Source organism: Schistocerca piceifrons, chromosome X (assembly GCF_021461385.2).
Source record: "Schistocerca piceifrons isolate TAMUIC-IGC-003096 chromosome X, iqSchPice1.1, whole genome shotgun sequence".
Taxonomy (NCBI): Eukaryota; Metazoa; Arthropoda; class Insecta; order Orthoptera; family Acrididae; genus Schistocerca; species Schistocerca piceifrons.
The window spans coordinates 507,274,162-507,289,796 of NC_060149.1; the positions used below are offsets into that span (position 1 = coordinate 507,274,162).

The following is a 15,635-nucleotide window of genomic DNA, read 5'->3' on the forward strand; positions in this document are numbered from 1 at the left end:
TTCAGAGCATTTGTGCTCAAGCTAGAGAAGGTTCTCAGTTCTCTTTATAGGAAGTACCAAAAATTAGTTATATGTGGTTACTTCAGTATTAATTTTGTATGTGACTGCTCAAGAAAAAGGATGCTGGAAGATCTCCTAAATTCATTTGATCTGATTGAGATAGTGTTTAATCCAACCAGGGTACAGGGGAACGGTAGCACAGCCATAGACAATATTTTTATTCATTCTTCATTACTAGATGGGCATTCTGTTAGTGAAAGGGTGAATGAGCTTTCAGACTATGTCACGCAAATTTTAACGCTAAAAGGTTTTTGTACTCAAACAAATGTTATATATAATTCCAAACTACGTAGAAAAGGTAATCCATCAGCAATTGATAGTTTTTTAAGCCTCGTTAATGAACAAGAATGGCATGAGTTTTATCGTGCCGATAACATGGATGACAAATATAATGCTTTACGTTAACACATTTCTCATGCTCTTTGAATGTTGCTTTCCATTAGAACGTTCTAAACAGGGTAGCAGCAGTAAAAGGCAGCCTGTTTGGCTGACTAGTGGGATAAGGATACCATGTAGATAGAAAAAAGTGGGAATTATGTTAAAATGTTAGAAGTAGTCACAATCTAGCTACACTAGCCGATTACAAATAGTATTGTAAGGTTCTTAAAAATGTTATTAGGAAGGCAAAGAGTGTCTGGTACGCAGATGGAATAGATAATTTACAGTATAAAATTAAGTCATATGGTCGGTCGTGAAGGACGTGTCTGGTCAGCAGTACAAGGTCGACGATATAAAGTAAAAATATTTGTGTTACTGATACGTCAGATATATGTACAGTATTTAACAATCACTTTCTGAGTATTGCTTGAAATTAACTAAAAACTTTGTTCCTACAGGGAATCATGCAACTCTCTTGGAAAATACCTTTCTGAGACCGATGTCTGTAATACCCTTCTGTGATACTGACAAGGGGGAAATTGAGCCAATAATTAAATCACTGAAGACTAAGAACTCTCATGGATATAATGGAGTACGTAGCAGAATATTAAAGTACTGTGATGCACATGTTAGCCCTGTACTTAGCCACATTTGTAATTATTCCTTTAAGAATGGTCAGTTTTCTGAACGATTAAAGTATTCAGTAGTAAAGCCGCTTTATAGAAAGTAAGAAAGAGATAATGTGGACAAGTTTAGACCTATTTCTACGCCATCAGTGTTTGCTAAAGTTATTGAAAAGATTGTGTATGTAAGGATAGTTGATCATTTTATTTCACATAACTTGGTATCAAATGCAAAAGTGGTTTAACAACTGAAAATGCCATATTATCTTTTCCTGTGATGTACTGGATGTATTAAACAAAAGGTTTCGAAAGCTAGGCATCTTTTTTGATTTAACTAAAGCGTCTGACTGTCTTGATCACAAAGTATTGCTCCAGAAGTTGGACCATTGTGGAGTACAGGGAGTAGCTCACAGTTGGTTCACCTCTTACTTTAACAACAGACTGCAAAAGGTCATTATCTACAGTGTTGAGAATGGTTGTGATGTGAAATCTGAGTGTAGCGCAGTGAAATGGGCGAGTGGGGGCGGGGGGGGGGGGGGGGGGCAGGGATCAGTGCTGGGGCCACTCCTGCTCCATATTTATATAAATGATATGCCCTCTAATATTACAGGCGATCCTAAAATATTTCTGTTTGCTGATGACACTGGCTTGGTAGTAAAGGATGTTGTGTTTAACACTGGCACTGTTTCAAATACTGCATTTCATGACACAAATTCATGGCTTGTAGAAGATAAACTAACGCCAAATCACAGTAACACTCAGTTTTTACAGTTTCTAAACCACAATTCAACAAACCTCAACGTTTTAATTTCACGGAATGGGCATCTGATTAGTGAAACTGAACAGTTCAAATTTCTAGGTGTTCAGATAGATAGTAAACTGTCGTGGAAAGCCCACGTTCAGGAACTTGTTCGAAGACTTAATGCTGTCATTTTTACTATCCGAACGGTATCTGAACTGATTGATAGTTCGACACGAAAAGTAATGTTCTTCGCTTATTTTCATTCGCTTATGACGTGTGGTATTATGTTTTGGGGTAACTCTTCTCATTCTAAAAGGATATTTTTGGCTCAGAAACGGGGAGTTCGGACAAAAAGTGGTGTAATTTCGCGAACTTCATGTTGACCCCTGTTCACTAGTCTGGGTTTTCTGACATTGGCCTCTTGTTAACAATATCAGCTTATTCCCAAGAATCATGAGCTTTCACTCAGTTAATACTCGGCAGAAATCAAATCTGCATTTGGATCGCACTTCCTTGACTCTTGTGCAGAAACGTGTGCAGTATACTGCTGCATCCATTTTCAGTAGTCTACCACAAAATTCAAAATTCTTAGCAGTAATTCACGTGATTTCAAATCGAAACTGAAGAGTTTCCTCATGTGTCTCTTCTTCTATTCTGTTAAGGAGTCCTTGAAAAATTAAGCTGATTCGTGTGTCATATTGCTGATTGCATTTACGTAAGCTTATGGCTTGTCATTTTGTGGTTCATAACATTTTGTTTTATCTGTTATTACTTTTGTGTTGTAATTTCATGTACTGACACGTTCCATGACCTGGAAGATTTTCTCCTCAATATGGTCCTACGGATCTAGACGTGTAAAGTAAAAACAAATAAAAATAAATAAATATCACAATCTACTAGAAACAAAATGCAGTGGGAAGAAAGGAAAGTGCCGAATGAACAGGCAACTTTCAATCTGTCTTAGGAGAGAGGGGGAGGATTAGTCCGAAAGAAATACTCAGTTGAGAAGACTGCGGTAATCGGTATTGGCTTCGCTGGGAAAATAGTTTAAAAATTTGGCTAAAGTCTTTAAGAAAATTAGAAGAAGCTACAGAAAGGTGTCTTGGTGCTGTTAAAATTCCGCTTCTCCAGAGTAATAATCTTTTGCTTGAACTACTGGACTACCTCACTCTTCACCTAAGCATCACTCAGTGGGGAGAATACACCGTACGTTCTTACTTTACTCATGACATCTTATGACAAAGATACTGTTTGCTAAATGTTAGTAAACAGTACGACTTTCCAGTGTATTTATGTTCATGTTTCCACACCTTTAAGGAAAGGAAAGCTCCAAGAGAGTGTAATGAAAGAGAGAGAGAGGGAGATAGCAGAGTGTGTGAGTCACACGACGAAAGGATTTGTGAGAGATACGAGCAGCTACTACGATGGAAAATTTTCCTGGCTCACGATTTGGCATCCGTCCCATCCCTGAAACACAGTGCTTCCTGCCAAGTGGCAAACGTACGATAGCGTGCTACACGCTGCGCCACGTGAGACATTAAGTGACTGCGAGAACACAATGGTGACTATATGAGCTCACGCGCGAGAGGACTTACCGTGTCAGAGTTCTCTCAAGACCTGCAAATGTCGCCTAAAGATTAATTGGAGGGTGCATTTCGTACAATATCTGTACAGTCTAGTGATGTGTGTTCGTGGAATCAGATACAGACTGGATTATTTTTCACTGTTGCTAGGAAATATTAACAAATAGTGCGGGTAACAGATCAAGTACAAGCATCGCCTAGGTAACGAACACACAGCCCATGTATGTGTCCAGGACCACGGTGGCGCTGTGTGGAGGTAGCTTCTGATTTGGAGGAAGCTGTTTCCACTCTACGCCTTGAAGGAAACTTTTTCTCCAAAAGTTGGCCAGAAATTAGATGAGAGGTTTGGCTTATCATCATATTGTGTCTCGGCATAGCTAAGGGATTACACGTAAAATTCAGTTCATACTCAGTTGCGAGCATTGAGAGTGGCAGTCCTCTTCATACTTTACGTGTTGAACGGTGAAGATACATTTCAATGATAGATTTAATATACTCTATTGCATCCTATGCACCAATACGAAAGTAATACTATAGACGGGATGCATTCCTCGTTCGTCGACGTTCGGCAGCTGCACTAGAAATATACACCATGAAGGACAAGGGCAAACGTCGCGAGAAACAATAATCCAGTTTCTTGTCAGTCGGGCCTGTAGCATGAATCAGACGAAATACGGTATTTCATAAGAAGTTAATTCCAGTAGCTGCAATGTAATTTTTGTATTCGTTTTATCTGAAGTAGTGCACAAATCTCTAAATACAAGCAAATAAAAAATTACATTGCAGCTATTGGAATTCAGTTGTTATAACAATAATCCCTTCTAGCCACTGACATAACAATTTAGCCGGCCGCTGTGACAGAGCGGTTCTGGGTGCTTCAGGCCGGAACCGCGCTGCTGCTACGGTCGCAGGTTCGAATCCTTCCTGAGGCATGGATGTGTGTGATGTCCTTAGGTTACTTAGTTCTAAGTCTAGGGGACAGATGACCTCCTATGTTAAGTCCCATAGTGCTTAGATCCATCCACAGAACAGTTTCAAAGCTCTTCAAGCCAATAGTTTAGAGACAATACGCAGCCTCTTTTATAAAGCACGATAGTTGAGGAATGACGAGAAAGTGGAATAAGAGAAATTCTTGATACCACAGGCCTCCATTGCCACAGTCACCAAGCGATTAGATGACTACTCACCGTGTATCATGTGTTTGGCTTCTGTCACTTCGTATCTGTAAATACGATATACGACAATTTTCAATCCTTTTTTGCGAGACACAATAAAACAGCATAGTGCTAAGATTCCTGACAGAAAAAGTAAACCATACCAGCGACAACAGATGATGTGAAATGTCCTCTGGAAAGATTCAAGCAGGTTTCAACTACCACGTGCGCAATATTGGGCTGTTACCTGCTCAAACGAACATTTCACAAGATCAATCACAGATAAGTTTCGCCAGTGAAGGATGGACGGATATACCTATAACAGGTTAAACAAAGAAGTCAGGAACAGCGAAGGGAGAAACATAATTCAATAAATAAAACAAACTGAAAACTGCACTAACTATAATGCGTAGCTTGAGAAGCAGCAAATGATGGCCAGCACGGAGTTAGATAAAGTACTCATCATGTCGCAACCGAGGCACGACAGCCTGCACTGTACCCTGTACTCTGTGCCATCTTAAACCTACTAGTGGATTTCTTATTAATCTAAGTCTCCCTAGCCTTCATTATAAAGCTTTTCCATTCCATTGTTAGTCGGTATTTTCAGCATTATCTTCCCTACTATAGCACAGATCCTTCAGGGAAATGAAGCACAGAAACTTGTAGCAATAAGAACCACAATCTGTAAGGAGTGTCATGAATTTGTTTGCAATTCCTATTTTTCAAAAACACGCAAATTGTAAGAAAAACAATTTTTGTTCCTATGTTTGTATACATACACCTAATAAATAAGTCAATTGGATGAGTTTTTATATAATTTTCACTGTTTCTTTATCATCTCCTGTCAGAAAGTGAGGTAGTCCTCACGGCTCACAATAACAACCTCTTTGAAGATGGTTTCACTTCTGTTGAAGCATTTAGACCTTTCATACATTCGGGACGCACTTCACAACATAAGAACTTATTCAATACGTGGTCAGAAAAAAAATTGTTTGCTTTTTTGGCCAGGGGCGACAACAGCCCCATAAGCCGCATGGCAGCGAAAGTGTTAATGCCAGACTGCGCAGCAGCTGTCGAACGGTTTTACATCCCAAATTGTTTTCTGCTGTAATTTCACGCAGTGTTGCTCGTCTGTCGGCGCTGACAACTCCATGCCGCCGCTCTACGTCGTTAAGTGAAAGCAGTCGGCCACTGCTTTGTCCGTAGGGAAAGGTAATCCATGAAATTTGGCATTCCCAGCACATTCTTCCTCGGTGGATCTATGAATTTGAATTCCCTACCGATTTCTAAAATGGAATATGCCGCACATCTGGCTCCAACTATCATAGCTACCACTACGCGTTCAAAGTCTGTTAGTTCCCGTCGTGCGGCCATAGCCACGTCGGAAAACTTTTCATATGAATTACCTCACTACAAATGATACTTCCACCAACTTGTGTGTGCATATCGCTAGCCCATGACTTGTCACCGCGGTGTACTGTCACGCTGTCCTCTAGCGTTTATTTTGCTCATCGCATCTGTGACGACTTCCCTCATTGTTTCTCTATTTCGTTCTGCTCGGAATTTTCTACGAGTTTCGTGTTAGTACGAGCGAGAGAGAAGCTGTTGGACGGCCAGTAGAACCGACCGAGGGCACGCGCGGGCGGCGAAGTCGGCATTGACCGTGGAATTAAATGCTGGCGCAGAGAAATGGGCTACATCCGCTAGCGACACGCGGCGCCTACTGGTGACTTGGCGCGTTATACGAGTGGCCGGCGCTCATTCACGCTAGCTGCTGGCTGCTAGCCGGCCGCTCTGAGGCCAACCGGTTGCAGGCGCCCAGACCGCGCTATCTCTCTACACGTGTGTCTGTCTGTCTGCACCCGGACCAGCGGGCGCCTACTTACAATTTTGCTTACTGCTGAACACCTCAGTGACGTGCAAAACGGCGCATGCACTCTCCTAAACATGGTTTTTGTACATGATATTACGACGGGTTACAAAAGGAAATCAGAATGCCAGTTTTGTTTTTTAAGTAACGCAAATATGAATCAATAGCATATTGCAAAACTAAAGTACCGAAAGTCGGTGGTAACCTTCTAGCGCCTGGCGGAGGTCAGGAAATTAGTATAGTACGAACTATACAAATTATTAAAAGTCGATTGTCGTTTAGCGCAGCCTTATCAGAATAACTGCGTGGTCGTTGAAGGGCGAGTATTTGAGGAAATTATACAGTAGCACGTATACTCCGCAAGCTACTATACAGTACATGAACGAGAGAACTTTGTAGCATAGCTCGTTATTCCTCTCCCATTTCGACTCGCAAATGGAGAGGCGGAAAGATGACGGGCCTTAAGCCTCTGAACGACCCCTAATCCCCTTTAGTTAGTCCTTGCTAATCCTACTCGAGATGAATGGTGAAAGCAGTAGAATCGGTCTGCAGTCTGTCGCAAATACTGCTTCTTTAAACTTCCTTGTGCCACCAAAAGCTGCTATTAATAATTTATTTTGCTGTGACAAGTATTGACGTAGTGTCATCATCCCGCTGACTATAACGAAACTAGGAACAGCAGAATAAAATACAAATTAATAATAGCCTTTTTAGTATGAAAATGACTTTCGTACAACGTATTGAAGCTGATAGGAACAAAATTTTAAAAAGGCCCCTTAGCAGTTTTTCGCAAAAAAATCGTCCTCTTCCCTCCAACTATTCCCGTTACAAAATATTACTGTAAAACCGTTATACTGATCGACACTACCGATAAAAAGTCTGGCGGCACGCTCCTAAATTGCACCAATGTTTTCTTTTAATGCGGTTTGCTGAAGATCTCAAACACCCGAGAAATACACAAGAATGTGTCACAGAGGCGTCCTGTATCGGATCTGCTTTATAGGTACGTTACACTTTTCCAAAGGTCTCCCGATAAAACCTAGTCGATCACTCGCCTTCACTGCAGGTGGTCTGCTCGTTCTGTTGCGTCGCGTTTCGCAATGTTAAGCATGGATATATAATCGCCATGACTCAGCCAAGCAACACACGATGAATAGTAAGATTATATTCCTAAATTATAGGAATTTTTGTTAAACACTCTCCTATTAACTCACATTTAATCCATATTTAAAGCAAACAGTCATTAACCGTATCAAATAGAAATTTTGGCCAGGTCATCCTCAGTCCCTCCCTATAGTCGCCCAACGACATTTGCCGGTACACAACAGTGTCGTCAGTAGCCTCTGATTGCTGCTCACCCTATCCAGCTGATCGTTTATGTACAGCTAGAGGTCCTGTCACCCGTCACTGGGCACCTCTGTCGTTATCGTTGCCATCTTCAGTGATATCACGAAGGCTACCGATTGTGTACGTTTCTAGGTTTCAGAGTACTCTGCAGTTCTGCAGCGAACGAAGTGGACACCGTGATGGGCACATAGTGGAAGTGATGCTGTGACGAATTATTCTGGATGTACTCCCAGTTCGAAAAACGCTGCATTTTCGAAGAAGCTTCGAACTGTAGAGTTTCGTGTGTCTCCCAATAAATAATATTCCGCGCTCGAGCTCTAGTATTTCGCGATGTCATTCAGTGAAGTGGTGCACTGTTTGAAATATTGAACTTTTATGGAAGAATGTTGCCGAAGCTCCATCTGACAACCCAGTTTAGAATTTCGAGATATTCGTTTCAAGTGAATGCGAGGCGGTTGTTTAAAGGGAGGGCCACGGTCTATTCCTACCTTAATCATCCTCTCCGAATGATGGTTCCATCTCCTAATTACCTTGATATTTATGGGGCATTATTTTGCAACAGGTTTCTTTTCTCGTCTTTGAGTGGCAAACACAGTCGAAGACGTATCCAAACGCATTAGTGAGGGAAACAGAAAAAAAACCGTTTCTTTGGTGTCTGTTACATGCATGTGAGTCGCATGTTGAGAACTGCTAATCTATGACTTTTGCCACATCACTGTATCATCTCAGGGCCTTCCTGTATAAAGAAACGCTATAGATATGAATTTAATACGCCAAGGGAAGTAACACGATCACACGACGCCTTGAGACTGAGTTATCTAAGTCGAACACCGGAAGTGTTCTTTTCGGAAGGACACAGCCGTTTTCTGCTCCGTCCTGTTCGTATTCGAGTTTGTGTCCCACCTCAAATGACTACGTCGCCATGTTCCTTCCTTCGTTTCTTGCTTAAAAAAAAAATGGTTCAAATGGCTCTGAGCACTATGGGACTTAACTGCTGAGGTCATCAGTCCCCTAGAACTTAGAACTAATTAAACCTAACTAACCTAAGGACATCACAAACATCCATGCCCGAGGCAGGCTTCAAACCTGCGGCCGTAGCGGTCGCGCGGTTCCGGACTGTAGCGCCTAGAACCGCTCGGCCACTCAAGCCGGCTCTTACTTTCACATAGCTACGATAACACACGTGTTAACATCACATCAGCAGAGGCCTCGTGTCACAAGTTAACTCACATAACGTAAGAATAAGTGGATACTGGCAAACCGATGCGAAATTTTAAATGCAGTGCAAGAAATAAATCACTTAACGATAACTAAGTAAACTGACACACGAAGAGCAAATCTAGTTAAAAAATACAGTAAGAGTAACAGTAGCCCTTTTTATTTTACAACAGGCAATTGATGATTCAATGCAGTACATGTGGTATCACTTCAGCTGCAGCACTGAGCACTCGATTCGAAGGAGAAAAGGTCGAGTTTGAATATCTTCCCGAATACATCCCAGAGACTGCTAAAGGTCACCGGTACGAGCATCAAAATTTAGCCGTAACCATATATTTGGCTATAAATGTGGTATTAACAGTGTTTTTATTGTGAATGCCAGTTCCGCACTGGATGTCTCCGTTGAATCATTCTTCGTTGCCCATATGCTCCGCCTATCGATACTGAATAGGTACTTGTACGGTATTAATTGCTAGACTCTATGGAACGAGTGGTAAGAGAAACGACTCGGCGAACTGTAATCAATTCCGTTAACAGCACACTTTATAGCGCTGCACTCAACTACATGGCAGTGTCAATGGGCGGCCGTTTAGAACGAAAGGTTTCTCGTTATTGCGAGGTCGAAATTTAAAATCTGTAACTCATTTAAAATCAGACACTGAACTAATGTATCGATGAAGGAAAATGTAAGGAGATATCTTCAGGCCTTTGTGCGTCAATTTAGGATGTGCATTCTTCATGGTGCCCCACGTACTCCAGTGTTTTCTGCCACGAAGAGATATACGTTTCATACCACGATGGCTGTTATTTCCAAGGTTAGACACAACGGCGATATACTCCAGGAGGCTCTCTGAGAGCCTAGTTCAATCAGCATTCTTCGTGTCGGTATCCCCGATGTCCTCATATATGTTTCCGGAACGTTTTCATAGTTCCAGTGGCCTATAGTTTACAGTGCCGCAATTATAGGGAGCTTTGAGCCCCTTTTGCGCTGTTGCCATGGTTAGAGCATCGTGAATTGGCGAACGAGCAAGTAAAGAATATTAAGACAAGGAAATTAATAGAATATGAATTTCAGAACTTATTAATGGCCTAAGATATTGGGTCACGATTAGATATGCGTTCCATATTTTATTTACTGTTTATGGTTAAATGCAGTTTTTCTAGCCATTTCAGGTAATTTATGTCTATCATAGTTGTGGAAAACTGTTTACCAAATTTGTGTCAATTAGTTGCAGACCAAGTGCAACCCTCGACAAGTGAGTATGAATACGCAAACCTTGTCTTGTAAACATGTAGCGTGAGAAACTAAACGAGAATGGCGGAAGCTCGATGTTCCTTTGACGAGGCGTTACAAGAAGTAGATACGAGTTTGTCTCCATACGCAAGAAAGATTTATTGAGATATAAGAAAGAGATCTAACGAGAAATTTCGAACTTGGATAAGCGCGGGACTATCGACTAGTGTCTTTTGGTCAAGCGAGGAGACGTAGAGACAATGTGACTCGAAGACATACTGACTGAGGGTTGCAAGTGCAACGCACAAGTGTACGGTGGATAGTGATTATAGATGAAGCATTTCTTTGCCTTGGCCGGATGATTTCGAGCAAAGACGTCGATTTGCTCTTGCACATTATAAAGTTTTATAAAATGATATGAACTGTTATATCAATCGTTTGCTGTCACTACAACAACAACAACTACAACAATAATAAAAATGGTTCAGATGGCTCAGGTCATCAGTCCCCTAGACTTAGAATTACTTAAACCTAACTAACCTAAGGGCATCACACACTTCCATGCCCGACCCAAGATTCGAACCTGCGACCGTAACAGCAGCGCGGTTCCGGACAGAAGCGCCTAGAACCGCTCGGTCACAGCGGGCGGCACATTAATAGTAATTATTATTATTACTGTAAGCGTAATGACATGTTCCATGATCAAGCAACATAGACACTGATCTCTTACAAAACAAAAATAAATATACGGTTAGTGATCGAAAATTCGATTGGTGTATTGCCGGTTCATAGTGGGCAGCAGGTATAATACTTCGGCAATCAGACATGTCCCATGTCAGCCCATCTGCCGATGGCGACAATGACTCGGCACTGCACTGGTGAACTGTTCGATCAGCTAATACGCTGCGAGAAACTGAAGAACCATAAATAAATAGTTGATGTTTCACTTAAATATATTTCGTAATTTTAGCACTTCTCACCAGATCAGCACGACGAGAAAGATCGCACTAAATGATGTACATGACGTATAATTGTTGTGTTGCAGGGCAAACGAAGCTAATGCCAAGGCGAACAGAATAGTTCAGCGTGCCAGGTAACTGAAATGTTGTCACACTTTGTACTGGTGCCAGGCGTGGCAACCAGGCGAAAGGATGGTCAGCAGAGCGTCGTGTGTGCCCTACACATGGTACCTTCCATCTCCAAGGTTTCAAAGACACTGTGCTTTTTATGTGCCGCTTTGTGAATGGTGTGCCGCGAATACCTCGATTCGACGAAATCCGCACCCGCCAGTTTGAAATGATGCGGTAAACAAAGTGTTGGCAATAAGGGGGTTACCGTGTACTGGCGAGGTCTGTGAGAGAAGATATATGGGCAACAGTGTAGCAAGTAACTTAAAAATTCAAGGACATTAACAGCCAGTGACATATTAAAAATAGCTACCTCCTCGTTTCCGGGTATAAAGCTGTCGTTCCTATACGTCTGCCCGTCGTGGGGCACGGAGATTGGACTGGGCTACAGAACACTACTGTTGGACTTCCAAATGATTCATAATGTTCACCTGGAGCGCTGAGATACCGTACACGTTGGTATGTGCTAATTGCAGACTAATAATACACCCAAAACCACATGAAGGGGTGATTCTTGCTTAGGTTGTGGAGCTATTCTCGAGTAGGGGATGTATAGCCTGCATGTGATGAAACAGGACTCTGTGTACAGGAAGGCAATGGTCCTATCTCATTGCTCCCGGATTTTATCTGAATAGTTTGACGTGCATCTTTATTCCACATGCCATTTTACAATGCGTGCCAGAGGGTACGATTAGAACCACTATCATTTCTCCCTTTCCAATTCTATTCGCAAATGGTGCTTGAGAGGAACGACTGTAGATCAGTCTCTGTATGGTTTCTAATTTATCTGACATGTTCTTCGTGGTCATTTCACAATATGTGAGTGGGAGCAATACATATTTACTTTCCTTGGAACGTAGGCACTCGAAATTTTAACAGTTACCCTCTGCATAATTCACAACGCCTCTCTAACTTCTGCCACTGGAGTTGACAAGCATTTGTGTAATGCTCTTGGGATTACTAAACGCCCCGCGACAAAACGTAACGGTTTTCTTCGCATCTTTCCTATCTGTTCTACTGATTGTGCTTGATAAGGGTCCCAGACTGACCAGCAATATTCAGGAATCAATCGTACGAGATATTTGTAAGCAACTTTGCCTCGTAAGTCATAGAGGGAGATGTGTGCGCGTTGGACACAGCTCAGGCCGTCCTCCGGAATTTGTTGGGGGACACTGAGCGGTGAGAGATCACGATAACTTCCTAGCGCTTTTGGTGTCTCTTGCAGCCCATGCCAGTAGATGAAGGTTTCTACACGCTACTATGAAGATTGATGATGTACACTGCTGGCCAATATAATTGCAACACCATGAACGCAGGATGCAAAAAACGCCTAACTGGCGTGAACTGCACACATGCTTGGATGAGCAAATGGTCATCATTTCGGCGCAACAGCACAAAGTAGATAGGATAACGCCTTCTACATTCCGTATATAAGGAAAGATTACGCAACGGGTTTCTCGTTCATACAATAGCATTTGTATATTGATCGGTTTGAGAAGATTGTGTTGTGTCTCGTGTGAGAACAGGAACGTCTACCAGCATATGTCAGAATTTGGCAGCGGCGGCAGTGTCGTGGCCTTCCGAGACTGCGATTCATCGTTCCACGATGTCGCTGTTCGCACTGGCCGGGATCCCGCGATTTACATGCCACTATGGAATAGATAATATCAGGAGGGCTATTATCAACAATGTGCAGGATCTCAACGGTCCCTTGTGACTACCGCCAAGAAGGGCGAACACACAGTTCGCTCGACCATGCGGGATCGTAGAGCTACGCCTCATACCTTGAGATAGGAAATGGGCTTGTTTGCAGCACAAGAAGCATCCGCACGGAGAGTATGACAACGTAAGGAGCAGTTTGTACTTTTTGCAGGGCGGGCACTGTCGCGGTTTCACTTGACGCGACAGCAGAGCGGCGCGCCAGCGAAACGACAGCATTGAACACGTAGGTGGTACCAGGTCATCTTTTCAGACAATTATTCGTTCTGCATACAGAATCGAGATGGTCTTATTAGGTTGTGAAGGCTCCGAGTAGAACGAACGTTGCGAGATTATAATGGACAATCAAAAAGTTTCCGTTCGAACTCCGTGCAGGCCAGAATCGCTATGCGACTCAGGCAAAATCACCGTGAGCATTGAGGCAACCATCCTACCAACGCACCAGACCGAAGATACCCTTCTGATAAAATACCATGACCTGCTGTGTGAAGGAGTCCGTCACTGCCTGGTGCACATACCTCGTTAGATGGGAATCGTTGACCCTTCGAGGTTTTTCCCAAGCGACCGAAGACGTGATAATCGCATGGGAAGAGATACGGATTATAGGACTGTTGCTAGAGTGTCTCCCACAAGAGTCGGTACGTAATGGATGAGGCTGGCCTCCCAGATCGATTTGTGTCATGTGTCGAATCGTGAGCAGCACTGAACTTGGCACACCATTCCAGAACAGTTTTCGACAGACCACTGCCCCATACACAGTCTTCATTCTCTGATGGTTGTCTACCGATGTTTGTCTTTCGGCAGCCAAGAAAAGCATAACTGCACATCTGTCCTGTTTGGCTGCATTTGATAATGACGTCGCAACAATTCACGTTTCCGCATTTACAACAAGCACGTCGGAAAGCCACGATTTCCGCACTGATCCCTTGCCTGCATGTCGGTGCTTATATACCTGCTACGGAGTCGCTCTGCGTTGCATATACACTGCAGCAACGCTCTCCAACAGAGACATTTTGATTGCTCCCTATACATTATTCATCTTCATACGGGCTCGGCACCTGGCATGGTTTGCCATTTGGTACACAAAAAGATCAAATCTGGTTCTCGTAGCTTGCAATTAGGACGTAGCCGTTACATTTATGACGTGTTAAGACTGCTGTCTTTTCTATTTTCGGAGTCATTATGGCGTCATCTTTCAACGAGATAATGCAAGACCGTATGTTGCCCTTCCTGTCCTAATCTACTTGGATACAGAGAGTAATTGAATGTTGCTCTGGCTAGCACGTTCTCGAGACCTCCCACCCACTGAAAAATTTGATCATGGGTTGCCGCGAGTAGGGTTCACCAGTAATCGTCAGCCACTACGGCTGATGAACTCCGCCAGAGAACTGAAACAGCACAGAATGACTTACTTTTCTGTCATGTAGGCTCAGTTCGACTCGATACTCAGTTGGATTAGAATCATTGCTGCTGCCAGAGTTGACAGCTCTGTGTACTTAAGTTCGCACCCTCTAGGCCTAAATCCTCAAATCATCTACTAGTTTCGTCATGTGTTTTTAGGACTGTGTTTTTCATTCACTATGAGTAACATTTCGTTTTTTGCTACACTTACCGGTGTAGCAGATTCGATGACCAGCAGCGTATGAAGCCAATGTCGTGGTGTTCCAGGTGGTGCTGGTGCAGGGGCACTACCTGTCGTTCCTGCCGCTGTGCTCTCGCAACGAGCCCGTCTTCCTGGCCACGTGTACGCCAGTCGCCATGCCCGAGACACGCGAGTGCGTCGTCCAGGGTGCCACCAACGTCTTCACCTCCATCCACGCCATGGACATGAAGTTCATGCACATCGATAAGAAGTGAGTACCCTCACCACCTCTTCACGTAGGATCTCTCCGCAACGCTTTTCGGCAAACGACGTGCTGCTTGACGATACAGAGATGCTGGCTTCTGACTATACAGGGTGATATAGCTAAATGGGGACACACAGCAGGAAACGATTCCTGAGTTGATAAGAAGCCAAAAGGTCATATGGATATAAGGCTAGAAAAGCGTTCCATGGTAATTTCACCCACTTGAAGGTGAAGATAAAAGATCGCTGACAGTGTAGGTTTCAGTGATTGAAAGTTCACGCAGCCAAGTGCAAATTTTCTGTCTTTGATAGTGCTTTAATGGTATGGAGGCAGCGAACCATCAGCATCGATTCAGCCTCAATGTGTGACCGCGTCGTTGGGGGAGTGAGCCTTCCACTACCTGTGGTTGAACTTGTCTCCCATGCTGGAAGACGTGCCTTTGGTTTTAGGAAGGGTAAAATGGCTACTACATGGTAGAGCTCCGGTTCTCTTCCGCATTTCCGCGCGGAGACATCTCGATACCATCTTCGATGACCACACATTGAGAGAGAACCTGTGCTGATGGTTCGCTGCAACCATACCACTAAAACACTTATGCAGACAGAACATACCCACGTGCCTAGTGTGTTTTCATGTGTGCTTTCAATCACTGAAACCTTTATTGTCACAATCTTTTGTTCCCACCTACAGGTGGGTGTACCTCCCTTCTAATTTATTTCTGTTAATACACCCA

At 43.1% G+C, this 15,635-nt stretch overlaps 1 protein-coding gene across 1 annotated transcript in view; it reads left to right on the forward strand.

The window, feature by feature from the left end:
* The window catches only part of LOC124722465 (E3 ubiquitin-protein ligase Hakai), a 204,897-nt gene that overhangs the window by 3,602 nt on the left and 185,660 nt on the right, over nucleotides 1–15,635 (forward strand). The window contains exon 2 of the mRNA XM_047247622.1: nucleotides 14,724–14,908. Coding sequence (XP_047103578.1) covers nucleotides 14,724–14,908 — 185 coding nt within the window. The remainder of the gene's footprint in view (nucleotides 1–14,723; nucleotides 14,909–15,635) is intronic.